Source organism: Squalius cephalus, assembly GCF_949319135.1.
Source record: "Squalius cephalus genome assembly, chromosome: 15".
Classification (NCBI taxonomy): Eukaryota; Metazoa; Chordata; class Actinopteri; order Cypriniformes; family Leuciscidae; genus Squalius; species Squalius cephalus.
In genome coordinates, this window is record NC_137136.1 from 8,292,740 (window position 1) to 8,310,597 (window position 17,858).

The 17,858-nt window shown below is 35.8% G+C and overlaps 4 protein-coding genes across 4 annotated transcripts; 3 read left to right on the forward strand and 1 right to left on the reverse strand.

The window, feature by feature from the left end:
* The first annotated feature begins 669 nt into the window (after positions 1-669).
* Positions 670-3,648, forward strand: LOC307172248 (IgGFc-binding protein). The gene is made up of 3 exons (XM_079894441.1): positions 670-779; positions 1,163-2,374; positions 2,650-3,648. Exons 1-3 carry the CDS (start codon positions 740-742, stop codon positions 3,078-3,080), a joined length of 1,683 nt encoding a protein of 560 aa, XP_079750567.1. The 5' UTR covers positions 670-739; the 3' UTR covers positions 3,081-3,648.
* A 345-nt stretch (positions 3,649-3,993) lies between these two features.
* On the reverse strand, positions 3,994-6,407 carry LOC307172249 (sialic acid-binding Ig-like lectin 15). The gene is made up of 2 exons (XM_079894442.1): positions 5,874-6,407; positions 3,994-4,527 (listed from the first exon to the last, which is right to left on the reverse strand). Exons 1-2 carry the CDS (start codon positions 6,232-6,234, stop codon positions 4,109-4,111), a joined length of 780 nt encoding a protein of 259 aa, XP_079750568.1. The 5' UTR covers positions 6,235-6,407; the 3' UTR covers positions 3,994-4,108.
* Positions 6,408-6,776: 369 nt separating this feature from the next.
* Positions 6,777-9,273, forward strand: siglec15l (sialic acid binding Ig-like lectin 15, like). Its single transcript, XM_079894443.1, has 6 exons — positions 6,777-6,857; positions 7,044-7,418; positions 7,843-8,196; positions 8,313-8,340; positions 8,430-8,512; positions 9,097-9,273. The coding sequence occupies exons 1-6, from the start codon at positions 6,794-6,796 to the stop codon at positions 9,267-9,269; spliced, it is 1,077 nt and encodes a 358-aa protein (XP_079750569.1). The 5' UTR covers positions 6,777-6,793; the 3' UTR covers positions 9,270-9,273.
* A 1,105-nt stretch (positions 9,274-10,378) lies between these two features.
* Positions 10,379-15,466, forward strand: cmtm7 (CKLF-like MARVEL transmembrane domain containing 7). The gene is made up of 5 exons (XM_079894444.1): positions 10,379-10,672; positions 13,281-13,454; positions 13,561-13,659; positions 14,505-14,586; positions 14,693-15,466. The coding sequence occupies exons 1-5, from the start codon at positions 10,559-10,561 to the stop codon at positions 14,704-14,706; spliced, it is 483 nt and encodes a 160-aa protein (XP_079750570.1). The 5' UTR covers positions 10,379-10,558; the 3' UTR covers positions 14,707-15,466.
* The last annotated feature ends 2,392 nt before the right edge of the window (positions 15,467-17,858 follow it).

The window sequence follows — 17,858 nt, forward strand, 5'->3', positions numbered from 1 at the left end:
TAAAAACCTTATTCGTCAATGACCCATGTATGTGTGTATACAGTATATAATGAATACTTTTATGGTGCAATAAATTGGTCAAAAGTGACAGTAAAAATATTTATAAAGTAACAAAATATTTCTATTTCAAATAAATGCTGCTCTCTTGAACTTTAGTCAGAAATTCCTAAAATAATGTCAGTTTCCACAAAAAAAAAATATTTCTCACAAAAAAAATCTTGTTTCAGAAATGATTATAAGAAATGTTTCTTGAGCACCAAATCATATTAGAAGGATTACTGAAGAATTATGTGACACTGAAGACTGCTGAAAATTGCCATCACAAGAATCAATTATATATATATAAAAAAAAGTTTAATACAAAATATATATTTTAAATTGCAATAATATCTAACAATATAACATTTTAACTGCATTTTTACCAAACCCAAACGTTAAAAAAACTGCAAATGAGAGACAAAATATATTGAAAGCAGGTATTTTACATAGTAGTCTTGTTTCAGCACTAGCTTGTAACAAGACTAACTGTAACAAGAGCCTCCTCAGTGGAAAAATATTATCGTCTTTTTGAGTGCACGTAAATTTTGTACAGTGAAAACAGTGTTTTTAACAAATCTACTAAATAATTAGTCATTTACTCTTTCTTTTTTTGGCAGCTCAGCACACAGCAGTGGCTTACTATCTGAAAGCAACTTCACGAGTCACTCAACGAGGAGCTGCATAGGCAGAATACGCAGTCATGTTGACTGTTCTGTTGACCATTTTAATGTTTAGTCAAGGTAAGTTACTATTTAATGGGATTACTAGGGATGCACTAATACCACAAGATAACTCCAGAAGATAATGTTTTTTTAATCAAATTGTCCTATACCCTTGAAATCGCTGTTACATATATTACAATTGGCAGTCTTTCTTTTTGTTCTTGTTTACACTCAAATCTTTGATATTTTCAAAGTAGTCCAATTTTGTCGAATCAAGTCATCATTTCAGAGACATGATAATGATGATATTGATACCAAGTACAAGTATTTACTTACCCTCCTCCATTATCAACAGAGTAATATTGGTGCATCAGTAGTGATTACCATCGGCTGAAAATAAATTGGATTAAATGGCAAAACAAACTGTGATTGATGATTATTGGGCTCTTGAACTTTCACAGGGCTTTCAATGGACAGTCGTGGGACTAGTTTCATCACTGCATTCCCTGAGAATATTGCTGTTTATTATAAAAAGACCATTAACCTACTGAAAATCACCACCCTCCACCCAAACACTACGGTCAATGTCATCTATATGGCCAATGGCACCGTCAACACCACTGCATGCATCAAAAATGGGAGCATTCTGATAGTAAATTTGACAAAGAATGTTGAAGAACACCAGTTTGTTTCTTCCAATAAGTCTTTTCGAATCACCAGTGATAACAACGTCACAGTTCTTTCTGTGAGTGGATGGCTGGGGAGATTCCAGTCTCATGTTGTCCAGCCTGAACAACATCTCGGAAAGGTATATCAGGTCCCCGCTCTGAATTACACCAAGATAGCTGCGTCCTTTAGCCTTTCAATGACATCGGCGGTCAGATTTCTCCCTTTTAGGCTGATGATTATCAATGCAGTAGACAGAAACAACAGTGTCACCATCGAACAGGTTGACGAAAGAGGTCAGAGCCAGGCAGATAGAATAACACTCGGCCCTTACAAGCTTTTCCAGATTGAGATTAATGGGACAGTGAGAAAAATAAATGCAACGGACAAAGTGGCCGTGCTCCTGACCCATCCGTGTTTTGACAGAATGAACTGCTCATGCAACATGGTGGTGAACCAGCTCAAACCCCCAGTGTTTGACAAGATTCCAGCCACATTCCTCGTGCCCTCTATCTTCAGTGCCAAACAGCTACTTGTGACAACAAATCAATTCTGCAAAGTCTGTCAGGGTCTTAGTAATTGTATTTTGGTGCTAAATTCTACAGACATCTTGCCGTTATTGGGGAATTTTCTAAACACCCCTTCGCTTATTTCTACCACTGTGCATGTTTCCCTCCGATTAATCAGTCCTGGACTCATTCTAGACCTCATTCCGACAAGCATGTTCTCTGGCTGCTATCTGTTAGGTTTTAATTCTCCAAGCAGTGGGGCTTTGGTGATCGCTAATACATCCAGCACTAATGGTGTGCGAATAAATGATAAGCCTTTGCCTTCAAACATCAACTGGAGTGTTATGAGTGGCACAGATTACTCTTGGGCTCTGGTGGAGGCACAAGAGATAGGCACTATCTGGCATCCTACCTCAAAGATTGGTGTATATATGATAGAACGCTTGGAGTCCAACAGTATCTATGGGAGCCCAGCAATGGCTATAAATATGGACCCAGGTAAGTCTGTGTTTAAAGAATTGTGATGTTCAACCATAATTATATTCTACACATATTTACTAAGACTGTCATACACACAGTGCTCAATCAAATAAATTGCATATAAATGTCACCTAGGGACACACACACACATACATACATACATATTGAAATGTTCGTGCTACTTTGACCTTTTAGTCAGGTTAATCGGTTAGCAGCATGCTATGCTAATTGTTTAGCACTCTGAAAATGGTTCAATACCAGCTGACACCAAATATTTGTTTGTGTTTGTTTAGATAGTAATGGTTGTCTGGTGACTCCGGAGATGTTTGTTCTTGGTGAAGATGAAATGAGCTGGTCCATGTCCCGTAATTACTGCTTGGAAAAGGCTGATCAGTTTGCTAGGATCGTCGCTAAGAACACAGTGAATATGATGGTTTTGAACATGACACTCCAAGAAACCACGGAGGGCTGGATCAGTCTGCGCCGCAACTTGTTCACAACAGAGTGGTACTGGAAAAACGAGGACGATTTCCCATCCACTGTGAACTTCACTTACTGGCAGAGAGGGCAGCCTGAAAAACCTGAGAAAGGCTTGTGTGCCTCAGTTTCCCTGGACCCCAGCTATAAATTCATGTGGAAGAGCGGACGCTGCTGTTCTAAAAAGAAACCTGTTTGCTATAGAACCACAAAATATCTCAAATACGATGATACTGAAATACTGTAAACAATTTATGTCTCAATTACAATACTTATGTAAACTTCAAATATATTTTTGGCTTTCATGACTGTATGCTTATGGGTCAATAGAGAAAATAGTATAATTTTCATGCTCAGATAATTATACCCCTATATTAAACTAGACTTAGTAGGCCTATATGTTATTTGGTAGGCAATGACATTATATCATTAGAGATACTGTTAACTTTTTTTCTTTGTAGGCTAAATAGGACTATTATTGGCCTATTAGATGAGATGCATGAGGTGTATTCAGGTTAAGCTTTAAAACAGTAAAATTAATTAAAGAATGTTAATAGAACTAAATGAGTCCTTAGACTTTTTGTAGAGTTCTGTAGAAAATACAAAATAATGTCATAGGCTTTATTTGATATTCATTTTTAAGTCATTAATTGTACATTCTTTAAAGTAAAAAAATAATACCCTGTACTGTAACAGTCAAGTAATTCTTACAATTTCTTTTTTTTTTTTTTTTTTTGCTGTCAACGTCATCTTACTTTCCAAACCCTCTAAGGACGTGTTACCATTTTACAGGATTCAATACATTTTTGATGGATAAAATAAAGTCTCAGTCTGTTGTTTTTTTAAATTTGATTTGTGAGAAAAAAACCACTATGAATTGTGATGATGAATGCCGTTTAATGTTGACTTGAAAGTGTCGAGAAGACAGAAATATTTTTTTTAATCTATTGGTACAGCATATCTCAGTTTAAGACAAAAAATTATGTAAAATTCCCTATATTTTCCAACTCGATTTAATTTTCAAAATGTTTATTTGACACTTATTTAACAGATAATTGCATGAATGAAGTTTGTGGATTTGATCAGTTAGTATTATAGAAGTCACTTGATTAGATTATCCAGACAGGTCAGACAAAGACGGAAGTCAGAGTCATATGGCTCACCTCAAAACAGGAAGTTTTATTTTAAGACCGTGTATTTTTAACACACATGGAACAAGAAACAACTTTGAAGACCAGAGTGTTTTGATTATTTGAGCATGACATTTGTGTCTTCTCATTGGTCCACACTGCTGCTGAACCTCCTCTTGATCACCCAAGCTCCCACACCCAGAGCCAATAGCAGCTTGGTCCCCAACACCAAAGCAAGAAGCAACACAAGGAGAGAGAAGGAGCTCTTTGCGGTTGACCTCTCTGGGCTGGGGGGCAAAACAAAGAGAGTGGCTTGATCCTTCCCCAAAGAGTTTGAAGCCGCACAGATGTACTGTCCTCCAGGTTTGATGTCCAGTAGTTGGCTTGATGTGCGGTATTGCCCGGTAGCCTCCTGAGAAAGCGAGAATGAAGCATCTCCCTCTAGAACACCATCTGGTGCGATCCACTGAATATCTGGAAGAGGGGAACCCTGAACGTGACACACGGCTTTGAAGCCAGATGTTTCACTCCCCTCAGCTGACAAACTCAGGATTCGTGGTGCAGCTGGTAATGATATAAACAAAGCCTGTCAGAATTTAAGATTTTACTCCCTATTAATGCATGAGTTGGAATTTGAATTGTATTGGCCAAACTGAAGTGGAATTTGACAGGACATTGAATTTACTGAATTGCTGCAGGAATTCTAATACCCAGAAGCAAGTTTTTGCACTTTTGCAAATTTTTGCACTTCTGGATTCATCGTCCTGAAGTCAATAGATTTTTTTTAATCGAATTTTGGTTAAATGCCTGAAATAAGGTCTGTGGTCAATACAAGCTCAAAATATTTTTACATTTTATGCTACAGCATGAAATACATGCGTCATACCCAACTCGAGGTCTTTTAAGCTTTTATCCCTATAGTTTCACAGACAAGGCTTAAGCCTAGTCCTAGTCAAAGCAACTGTTTTGTCTCAAGATGCACACCAGTAATGTTTTTTTTCTAGGGCACGTTTATAAAAGCTACTGAAAAATCCTAATTGAACTAAGGCTTAATCCTGATTTAGTCTAAGCCCTGTGTGTGAAATCAGGCCTATGTGTCTTGAAAAAGGTAGTCGCTAAAATAGCCAACAGAGGTTTTCTGGGATATTAAATGTCATCATGTCAAACAGGTTAACTTATCTATTCACTAGTCTGCTTTTACAGCATTGTTGTGTTTTGCAAACTATTCTAACTCAAACTTTCCATCATGTATATTTTAAATGAAGAGTGAAAGAGTTTTCGAAAGCTTAGTGGTGGTGAAGTTGAAGGTCAACCATGTTGTAGTTTCTTTATAGTCTAAATGTAGCTTCTTTTTTTCATTTAGGCTTCAAAATTTGTGTTAGTTTGTGAAGATTATCTTGATAAAACTTATAAAAGTCATAAACTTGTGTAGGCCACAGAATTTATGTTCCACAATAATCCAAAAGCCAAAGGAAAAATCCAGTTGGGGTTTTGTTGAGGGAACCGGGTGAAACTAACTTCTGGGTTGGTCTACAAAAATACGTCATTACTGTTGAGTAATTCGTAAGAGAAATTCGACAGGCATTAGGAGAAACGATGTGCTCATTGGTTCATAAATTCCAATTCTTATTGGTCTTCAATCAATTTGCCGTTAGAGTTCATACCAACATATTCAGTTTTTTTATTTATTTATTTTATTTACATTTCTCTTTTTAGGGATAGCTATTGATTAGGTTATAATTGGTTGGGGTCAGGACTATGCTTGTTTGGACAGAAATATTGTTCCAGCACCAACAAAACATGTTGATTCAGGAAGCAAAATTCTGGTCAAAATAAATATACAGTGTTACAATATATTTCCTTTCCCATTTCAAAGCATGTCAAGACAAGTCAAATGTTGTTTTTCTTACCCTCCACTCGTAGACGGGTTCCCAGCGTGTTTTCAAAGCTTGTATGAGGGTGCCCCAGTAACTCTACACGGCAGTAGTAGCGGTCACTATCCTTCAAGGTCACGCTGTTGATCCTGAGTGAGATGTCATGGTTTCGGTGGTTGCCCTCCAGACGGTAGCGCTGGTCCTGGTTGGTCTTGGATTGGCACTGCTGGCTGTTGTTCAGGCTCGTGCAGCGGAACAGAACTGTGGCAGCCCGTCCGTGGCCCAGGGTCCACACCACATGCATGGAGGAGGGATGGGTGTGGTGCGGGTGGGTGAAAGAGCAGGGCAGCACTACCGGGTACCCCTCGATCGCCCGCACCTCAGCTGGTGCTTTCATCAACCAGCCGTCATCGTCTTTGGCTATAGCTGGAGAAAGATGTTTATAAAGCTTGAGAAGTTCAAAGCAAAAGTAATTCTATTCTAATTCTGTTTTGAATAGTCTCACCTGCACTATGAAGGACCACCAGCAGACCGAGAATTTTACTGAACCGTTGCATGTCCATTGCAGACATTTATGATTCATTATGAAAAAGAAAAAATCTACTTGCAACATGTTCCTAGTTCTGACTCACCATCACACATTACTGACTTCATGACATTAATAATTTCTTTCTTTTCATCTATCTATCTATCTATCTATCTATCTATCTATCTATCTATCTATCTATCTATCTATCTATCTATCTATCTATCTATCTATCTATCTATCTCTCTAACGGATGATGCTATTATAAACAGCAGCAGGGCCTTTCTGAAAAAAATACCTGCACATACCAGTTCACTTAAAAAGTTATTTGGGAAACGTAAGCAGACAGTTCCTTGTTTTGGTCAATACTTACCATCAAGTTTAGTCAGCATGCCTTCATTTTTAAAGTTTCTCTCCGTGAGATCCAAGAATGTTCTCTCTAAAGAAGCGAGATTTTGTGTTTGGATTCCTTTCTTTTATTTGTAGTCTCAAAGGTATTTTTCTGTTTATGTCTTTATTTATATATTATGTCTTCTGGTCTAGCAGTCTTATCTTTTAATTTTTATAGTTTAAGAAATAATTAAAATTGAAGCAATTAATATAAACTGGATACAACAGATTTAGATTTTCTCAAGAATCTGAAGTTATTATATTGTATATTGTTCTGTTCTCATCCGCAGGCCTAACATGTTCATCGTGGACCGTGTCAGCACAGCCTAAGGTCAACGGCTCTTTGGGGGAGAATGTGATTCTCCCCTGCGTCTTCACACATCCAAAACAAAACAATTACAAAGGCGTCATTATTGTCAAATGGATGAAGGGCAGTGAACTCATCTTTAACTGCAATCTTCACAACAAGACAAATAGCCGAGACAACAATAACTGCACTGTTCTAAGTTCATCAGAGAAGCTCTCGCTTAATGGTAACCCCATGGAAGGAGACATTTCCTTGCGTATCAGTAATGTACAGTTTACCGATGCTACAAGGTACTTCTGTAGGGTGGAGCTGGATTATAATAAATATTCTTCGACATACACAGAGCTTAATATCAATGGTGAGTTTTACACATTTGGATGATCACACAAATATACAGTGGTATACAATATATTTAGACACTTTTGGACACTTAAGTCGTACTTTTCTCAGTACTTTCACCGGTCTAGTTCATTATATTAAAAATAAACATGTTCCACAAAGTTTGACAACCATTGTATTGATTTTAAACAATGGTAACACTTTATTTTAAAGTGATGTAGTTACATAAGTTAACAGTAAATTGCAGTAAATCATACATAATTACAAGGAACTTAACTTAAACCAAACCGTAACCCTAACCGTTACTCAGTACTTATTTGTGTAATTAAGTTTGTTCTGTTTCAAAATACATACATACACAAACATATAATGTTTATATTATTATTGGGACCACTAAATGTACACATTACATTACTGATATATTTTTTGATGGTCAACTGTAGCTCCAGCACAGATCCTCAGCCTGTCCCTGGATTTCGATGCCAAAGCTCACGGTGTGATGCTGAAATGCGTTGCTCAAGGGAATCCGGCTCCAGAAGTGAAATGGACCTCCTCATCTGGACTGCTGGAAAATGCTCCAATTAAAACAGACCCCAGCAACTACATAGTCAACAGCTCAGTTCCATTCTCTGACCAGGACGTGTACACCTGCCAAGCTGTGAACTCACTGGGCCAAGATCAGAGAACATTTACACCAAATCATCCAAACTGTTTTGGGCTTTTGGTAGCGACTTGTTTTCTGGGATGTTTGCTGTTGCTTGGGCTTGTGGCGTTCGTTATAGATGTGATAAAAAGAAGTAAGTATGACCTTTTTCTAAGTTTTGTTTGTGCATTTTTGTTTTTATTTTAAAATAGTAATTTGTAATTTGTGCAAATTCTGATGTGCTGTGTCTGTTATTATTTCCAAAAAAAGGACGAAGTGTGCAGGGAGTCATGCAACAGTAAGAATTAATGTTATTCAATTAAACTGAAATAAGGAATCTTTAGTACAAAGTATTTTAATGTGTCATAATAATTGTTTCATTTTCAGGCATATAGATGTGCAAAGGGTTCAAAGCTCTATATATCAAGCTAATGAGACAGTATATGCCAATGTCAGCACTTATCCAGTTGGTGAGTATGAAACCATTAATAAAAACATTTAATTGTCCATTATACTATCACATATTAATATGTGTATTATTACTATGTGATACACTACTATAATGGACAATTAAATAGCCTATGTTTCATTTTATTTTATTTTTTGGGGGGTGACCTAACCCTATAAATATATAGGTTATGTGTTGTGTACATATATTAGACCACCCAAAAAATGAAAATTCTGTCATTAATGACTCACCCTCATGAAAGACTTTCATTCATCTTTGAAAAATAAATGATCTTTTTGATGAAATCTGAGAATTTCTGTCCCTCCATTGACAGTCTACGCAAATACCACTTTGACGCTTCAAAAAGTTAATAAAGAAATTGAGCAGTTTAGTCCACATTTTCTGAAGAGACATGATCGCTTTACATGATGAACAGATTTAATTTAGGATTTTATTCACAATCACATCTCTCAGACTTCATTAAAAAAAATCTTCATTCGTGTTTCAAAGATGAACGAAAGTCTTACAAATTTGGAATGACATAAGGATGAGTAAATGATGACAGAACTTTCACTTTTGGGTGAACTAATCCTTTAATCTTTATAGGTTGTGAAACTAGACAAGATGACATGTACTCAAAAGGGGTGTCACTAGAGGGAGGAAAGGTGGATCTGATTCCTGGGCCCCAGAACCACAAAAAACCAAACCTAGTCCGCCCCCTAGGACCCCCTCCAACCCCGCACCCCACGCCCTCCCTCACCCCCGGAAGGCACCAGTGAAAAGTGAAAGGTAAGGACTATTTATGTGTAATATCATAAAAGCATTGTCTCAATCAAGGGTCAGTTATATTGACCTTTATGAAGACTCCATATATATTTTCATAGGTTTTACCAACTTCTTGTCAACAGACCTCAAAGAGAAATAAAACCGATGTTGAAAGAAGATATCAAGTATCTAAACACAGCAACAAACAGCAAAAAATCTGGCATTTAAATATTTTATGTGAATAAAGTTGCAGTTTAAAATTAGACATTTGTCTTGTTTTCCTTTTTTATTTGTGTGATGCAGCAGTTCAATATAACTAGGTTTTATTGCAGCATGTGAGCTATCTGAAACCTTACAAAAATTGAACATAGAAACTACTAAATAACCAGTTTGAAGGGAAAATCCCCATAAGAATGTAGTCTATATGAGTTTTTGTGTTCAGTGATTTGTGAAGGGGGTGGGTAACATAACTAGACTCATTTTTTTGACACCCTTTGCTTGTGGTGGAAAATTCTCATATATTCAGGAGAAAACTAAACACTAAACATGGCCACACAGTCAACACTAGATATAGAATAATACTGTTGCTGATTTTGGTCCCTCCTCTTATGGTGTTATAGCCATAGAAATAGAGAAGTTGGGAATGTCAATCCCTTTACAGTAAGTGATTAAAATGGGCGTGGCTTAGTGATCCAGAAGTTGTCTTTTATTCAGGTACGAACAGGGTACGAAGGTGAGTAATATTTGTTTTTATTTGAACTCTTTACGTGTATATTCAATTCACTCACTGTTATACTTTAATGTGTAAATTATTATCCAGAGATCGCTGCTGAAGCTGCACGTTAACGGTGTTATCACCTGGTTTCTGTTACTTTTCAAGTGCTGATCAAGCTGTACCAATCACAGTCGTTTTTGATTACACTATGAGAATAAAAAAAAATCACTTTATAAATATTTGTATGGTGTGTTTTGCTTCGTAGGTCAGATATAAGTTATTATAGTCCATATATTTTAAAAAATGTATTTTTTTGAGTATAATTGTCGTCGAGAGTTTTGAATGCAGCTTAGTGGAAGCTTCAGCTTTTGGGCCTTCACGCGCCCCCTAGTGGACGAAGGTAGTTTTGTATACCATGGGAAACCGCTAGGAGCAATGACTCCGAGTTTTACCAACGTCTGTGGTCACACCCTGTTAAAGTTTACACACTTCTCCTGTCTCAACCATTGGTCCCATGTGAGCAGCTTTAAATAAAAACAATCTTGTTTTATTTGTAAAATTCCTCATAAATTAGAAAAATATACCAGAATGTCTCACACTGTCATTACTACAACCTCCACAACAACGTCCACCGCGGATGGAAGATTTTGCAACATTGCTTATGCTCGCTCATTTCAAGGATTACTGAAAATCGGCCAAGTGGTAAGATAAAGTTATACTTACATCACATTTATTTTATGAAGTAAACGTAGGCATAGAATCCTAAATTTAAGGAAGATAGTTGGTTAAAGAGATGGTAACTGAAACTGACCGTTTTACACCGCCCCTGTGCTTCATTGACCGATTAACGGAACTTCCTAGTTTCCATTAATACTTGTGCTTATGTACGAACCATTCAAGATACAGTAATCAGTGGATTTATTTACAGTTGCTAATTTATTTAAATATCTCTGCAAAGTATACCAGAAGTTAAATCCAAACCTGATTTTCACTAACAAACGTAACTACCGTGGTATTACCATGTTTTTGTTTTTGTTTTGTTTTGTTATGTATCATGATGTATTTTTATGGACAGAACCGTGTTATTTTTCATAAAAAAAAAAATTCCAAAATGTACCATGGACTTATTTGAAAAGGTTGGATTAAACACCATGGTATTAGGAATAGGAAAATCATTCGAAACTATTATGTAAATCGAAGTACCATGGCAAATTGCCATGTGACACTATTACTATTATAGTACTGCAACCACTGATCTATATAATGACATTATATATATATCTATATATGTCATTCTATATAGATCAGTGACTGCAACACGTGAAAAGAGAGGGCCCACAACAAAACCAAAGATTTTATATTTATCATGCTTTTTAAAGGAATTTGAGAAATGATGTTACAACTATTCACACGTACAGGAAAAATCCCAAAAGTTATCTAAATTAAATAATGTCTTTATTAACCTGGCTACTTAACCAGCTGTTGTGTTTTGTGGTCAGAGTTTGGTTTAGTGTTGCATGAGAAAGAGAGAGTGTGTAGTAAGTGATGATGACAGGCAGTGATAATTTGTAGAGACTCACACACCCCGGATGCTCAGGAACAGCCGGCTCCTAAAATGGTTGCGGTGATGATAGAGATTTAGAGAGATTAGCACTGCAACCTGAAACCACAAAAAAAAAAAAAAAAAATTAATTGCAACCTCAAAACCAAAACCAAAGATTTCCAAAGAAATCGGTTCAACAGGACACAAGTGTTTACAGGAAAATATACTTTTTTAGCGTTTACATAAATTGTTCAACTTTCTATTCAAGAGCAGTTCGTACTGAAGTGGAAATACATCATATTTTGAGCTTAAACTGTAATATCTAGCCCAAATCAAATATGATTGCAAAACCTGTGTTGGGTGTAATGCATTGTAATTACTGTAATTTATTACTTTTACTCTTCATTTTTCTGTAGTTACATGTTCTGTATTAAATACTGTATGGAAGAATTCTTTATAAAACAATAGTGGATTAAACATCAAAATGTAATGTTTATAATGTAACCTTCTCTGTTTAAATTCTCTGGCCAGTTCAAGAATAATGTATGCAGTTTTATATGATTTATTTGAAAGAATTAAAAGAGCAGTTTGAAGTCTATCCTTGTATTGTTAGTAATTAGTAATAAGTAATGCCTTTAGAGAGAGTAAATAGTGCAGTAATCTATTTTACACTGTTGAAGATGTAATTAATAGCTAGTAATTAGTTACTTTTTTTTAGAGTGACTTACCCAACACTGTGCATAACTAATACCTAGTAATACTGTTGTTTCTTTTTTTTTAGTTTTTTCAAATATTATGCATATATTTTTATTGTTCTAATTGGTAAGGTATTTATTATTGTGTTACAACGCAGAAATAGGACAATAATTCATAAAAAATTAACATTCAACAAATCTAAAATTAAAAATGTAATAAAAATCAGACAGTTAAACTTAAAATATCAGACACTTAAATATAAAAATAATTTATATTGGTCACTACTTCTAATGCTGATAAAGAAAATAACAGAAACTTCATTATTCCTTTTGGTCCAAGGACTTGTTTTATTATCTTGTTGAAATCTTGTTATTTAAAGGGATAGTACACTCTTGTACACAGCCACGTCCAAGTGATCTGTATGCAGACTGGTGCATAGATATATATACACTAGATGTCGCATTGGCTACGGCAGTTCATTGGAACGAATGCCGTAGGCAAGGCGGCATCTATTCTAGTGTATATATATCTATGCACCAGTCTGCATACACGTCACACACCAGGATGCGCGCGCGCCCTCAGATCACTTGGACGTGGCTGTGTACAAGTGTTAAAAAACGATATAAATACTGTTCGTTTTCTCACACAAACCGCTCGTTTCGTGTCTTAGGCCATCAATGTGTACTTACGATGGGGAATTGTTTAATTTGGACGATGGGGAATTGTTTTAATTTGGACTCTGTGCATGCTCTTTGAGACAGTGACCATAGACCTGCATGATATGACTGTCAGACAAGAACGGTTTGACCTAAAAATATCAAAATTGAAACTACTGCGGAAAAAAAGACACCTACATCTTGGATGCCCTTGAGGTAAGCTAAAACATACCAAAATTTAATTTCAAAGTGAACTATCCCTTTAAGTTGATCCCAGCCAGTTGTTACTGAGCAAAAGCATTGCTTCCTCACTCTGTGGTTTCTGTCTCAGTAATTATATTAGTGTTTGTCTGTGAAAGACAAGGGATTTTTGTTTTTAAATTAAATTGTCTACATCTGATTTGGTTTTGATCAGGTGATCCTCCTGATTGCTTTCCTCTGTGTGCACTGTGAGTGGGTCTATGCACACTCTGCCTTTCGCTACTTTGAGGTGGTCACTGCATGGTTTCTCGTCGTCTTCTTCTTCTTCTTCCTCATGTATTTGTTTCGACTTCAAAGCAAAATCACATGCATCAACTGGACATTGACGGCAAGTCGGCACAGTTCACATTTCACTTACGTATCTGCGAACTGAAGATCATGGCATTAGGTGTCGTTTATATGCTACTCTAATGAACTCTTCATTGCTTTCACAGGAGTTTCTACATTATGCTGTAGGAGGAATCCTGGTCTTTATCGCCTCTATAGTTGTAGCTGTGAAGAGTCATGGGAACTCATCTTTAATCGCTGGATCTGTGAGTGCTTGCAGTATGTACACTACATGCAGCTGATTGGCCAAGGAAATGCACAAAGACTTGTGTAGGAAGAGGAAGCAGGAAATACGCATCTGCAATGTTGCATCATGTCCTGTTACCACCTGGGTTCTCATAAAGCTCTTTTAAGCATCAAAAATTACTTTTTATGTTTGGTAATTCATAATTGTAAAATATTGTTAAAGTGCCTCAATTATGCTTTTTTTGATATTACATTTTGGCCCTGTTTACACCTGGTATTAAGATCGTTTTTGGTCGATCAGAACACAAGTGGACGACGCTATAATTTATGTCGAGAGGATTTGAGTGTGTAGATCTCAGCACTTGACAAAAACTCTTGACACATCTGACTGGCAATTGCTTTCGAGAAATCATCAGATATGCTTGTGATTGGCTACATTGCTCAATGCTGCAAAAATACGTTGTGAATAGAAAAAACTATTTATATTAGTTTCGACGCTCCCAAGAGCACATACACCAAATCTGCTTGTGTTTATCAGTTTATGATGAGAGTATTCACGAGAATTTCAGTTTTCAGCTCACGCTCTGAGCAAAACTCTGGTGTTTCAGCAATGACTTTAATGCCGCAATCGACACTTTATTATATTTTCATTTTCATTTTCATTTTATTACTAGATTTAGTTTAACTGGGCGATTGCACCAATCACAGCAGACTGGGCCATCTGACCAATCAGAGCAGAGTAGGCTTTCAGAAAGGAGAGTAGGAGAGCTTGTAGGAGAGCTTCAAAACAAAACTAGGAACCTTTAAAATATCATAATAAGTGCATTTTAATATGTTACTAATCCCTGTTTTTATATAAACACAGGTGTTTGGCTTTATGGCTACTTTTCTAATTGCAATCAGCATATGGACTTCTTATAAGGTCACATGTGGCTCTCAACCAACTGGTGAGTCCGACACCGTTTTAATAATCTGAAATATGAAATCTGTGAACACAGTTTAACAGAACGGTTGAATTTAATTGCATAATCTGCTTCTAATACTCTCTTGAAGGTGCCGCAGTGTAACCAGAAGGAAGAAACTGTCCAATCAGCTGGAAGTAGCAGGAAAAATTCTCAATTTGTTCTAGATGGATGATGTGCTTTGACGACCTGGAAGGGACATTTTTAAATGTTTTGGAAGATGCGTGCTTCAAGAGTAGATTTCTTTATCAAAATTTCAGTGCCTCAATGAACTTAACTGTCTCTTTTATCTCGGCATGCGCAGCAGCCGGGATCATCTTTTTCACCAGTAGTAATGGATTATTTTAAGAGTGGAGTTTTATATTCATCAGCGATGTCTGAAACTAAAAGGGGCCATTTCTGCACAAGAATGTTTACATTATTTATTTGACAGTATTTCATGTGATGCAGATTTAATTCAGTGGCTGCGATCAAAGAATATTTAGGTTGAAGTGAGGTGTTCATGAAGGATTGATGCTGTATTATTATTATTATCACCACAAGAGTTAAAGTGTATTTTTACTTTTCACAGTATCTCTATATATGACATTGTTATATGCAACACAACTGTAAAGTTTGAAGAATGTATTTCTGGCTTTCTAAATGCGAGTCCCTTTGTTTTGTCCACTGTGTGATAAAAGGTTCAAAGTCTTCTAGTGTTGTGTATGTTGCTTCCTCTCTGATTCAAAACCAGAATTTGGGACTCAAAACAGGTGGTAATACAAGATAGTATAGAATTTGCATTTGTTGAAAGGTAATAACACTCATGAAAAGCCAGGAACGTGTCACATTTGAATTCAAAATCTAAATAAATATTATTTCGCATAAAATTAAGGTATTTGAAAAAATATTTGTGATATTTTTATAACAAGCAAATCTCCCCAATTCTCATTAAGTAAATTGAATTGAAGTGTTTATACTTGATTATACATCATAATATTTGAGGTACTGCTGATTAAAAAATTATTGTATTACAGTAATACAAAGCAAAGTGTCTGGAAGCATTACAGTAATGAGAATTGTGAGAGAAAGTGGAATCAAAATAATGTCACAATGGTCATATTTGCTTTTTCTTTATTACTTTTTTTCCTTTTGGTTTTGGCATGTGTTTTCTGGCCAAGTGTTTGTTACAGCTATTATCCTTTTCCTGTTTAGTCAGTGTGACTTTAACATAGCAAAATTATATGGCTTATTAGACATGCCACATATTTAAATGTTTAAGACATCCAGCAAAAGTGACTAATATCATGCTCACTACTCATGGTTACAGTAAGTGGGTGTTGCTGGGCAAGAGATAACAGGAAAATCCTGACCACAATCAGGGAAATCCCTCCAAAAGCGAAAGAAGCGAATATACTGACATGCTAGATCGTAGGTTGTTGTACGTCTGCTGTAATGGGGAAGGGAAACTAAAAGGAAATGAATTCCGTAAGGAATAATTATGCTATATTTATGGATGTAGGGAGGGAAATGGACAGAGCTGCCCACATTCCATTTTAGTATTCCAGCTAATTTGGAAACACGACTCACGCCCATATTAATTCCTCTTTAAGGTTCTGTTTAGACTAGAGTACTGTAAGCCCAGTGAATGAAGCTCTCCCATTGGCTAAAGTAAAGTAAAGTGAACCATGGTTCTTTGGTAACTTATGCTGACACTCACAACATTGAAATGCCCCAACAAACAGGAAAAAGGGGGAAATGGTTTGTGTGTAATAGAGGAAAAAAGGTACTGAATTTCTCACAGTGGTGGGTTATACTTTACAGAAGTGAAAGAGTTACTCAAGCACAAACCCTGAATGACCCAGACCCACAAAATGTGGTTTGCTACTGATGTTGGAAACATACTGATCTTGATGTTATACCCCTCAGAACATAACCTAGATTCTCACGTGTGTGTGTGTGTGTGTGTGTGTGTGTGGAAAGTCTCCATAAAGTCTCCATTATGGAAAGTTTCAATAAATTTCCTCACTTGTTATATATATATATATATATATATATATATATATATATATATATATATATTTTTTTTAGTCTATGTATTAAATTAATGTATTCTGCCCTCTTGTGGTCTGTTGTGGTGTCGTGTTTATTTTATTATTATTATTATTATTATGATTTTTTTTTTTTTTAACAGTCTATGAATGTCGCCTGCCCTCTTGTGGTCTGTTGTGGTGTCGTGTTTATGAATTTTTACAGTAAACTCTTGTGGTCTGTTGTGGTGTCGTGTTTATTTTATTATTATTATTATGAATTTTTTTTTTTTTTTTTTTTTACAGTCTATGAATGTCGCCTGCCCTCTTGTGGTCTGTTGTGGTGTCGTGTTTATTTTATTATTATTATTATGATTTTTTTTTTTTTTTTTTACAGTCTATGAATGTCGCCTGCCCTCTTGTGGTCTGTTGTGGTGTCGTGTTTATTTTATTATTATTATTATGATTTTTTTTTTATTGATTTTTTTTTACAGTCTATGAATGTCGCCTGCCCTCTTGTGGTCTGTTGCGGTCTTCAGTGCAGGGTTAATATCGTTAACTAAAACCAAAACTAAAACCAAAAAACAGTTCCGTTACTTTAAATAAAATAAATGTTAACTAAATAAAATAAATGTTAACTGAAATTAAAATAAAATATATAACTGTAAATAATATAGGACTATTCTGTTTTAGCTAGTTGCCGATGCAACAAATCTCATTTTCATGTAGGCAAGTTTACCGTAAAGTAGGCCAACTAAAATATAATACATTTATATAGACATTTAAAAACAAAACAAAAATTACAACAACACTCAACATTAGCTACTAACACTTTAAATTAAAGGGAAAACATAACATCATATTGCAAGAAATTTAGAGAGTTTTAAAGCATTCAGTTTTTCAGTTGCTTTAAGGATTTAAATGTTCAAAGCATTTTTTTTAAATGCCACAAAACTCGGAGTAACTTTAACAAGTCTTCAGTGAAACTGATTTTAAACGTGGCTTTCACCCACCTGGTAAAACACTGACCTCTGGAGGTGGTGCTGCAGGTCTTAGATGTATGGCAAGCCGTTTTAGCTTAAATTGTACCCAGCGTTACTCGTCGTAAATGCATTTTTACTAGTAAGAATTCAGTTAGAGAGCTCTACAATTCAATTCTTACTAGTAGCAATTACAATAAGAGAGCACTACAAATGAATTTTTACTAATCATATGTCTCCATTGACTTCCATTCATTTTTAATTACGG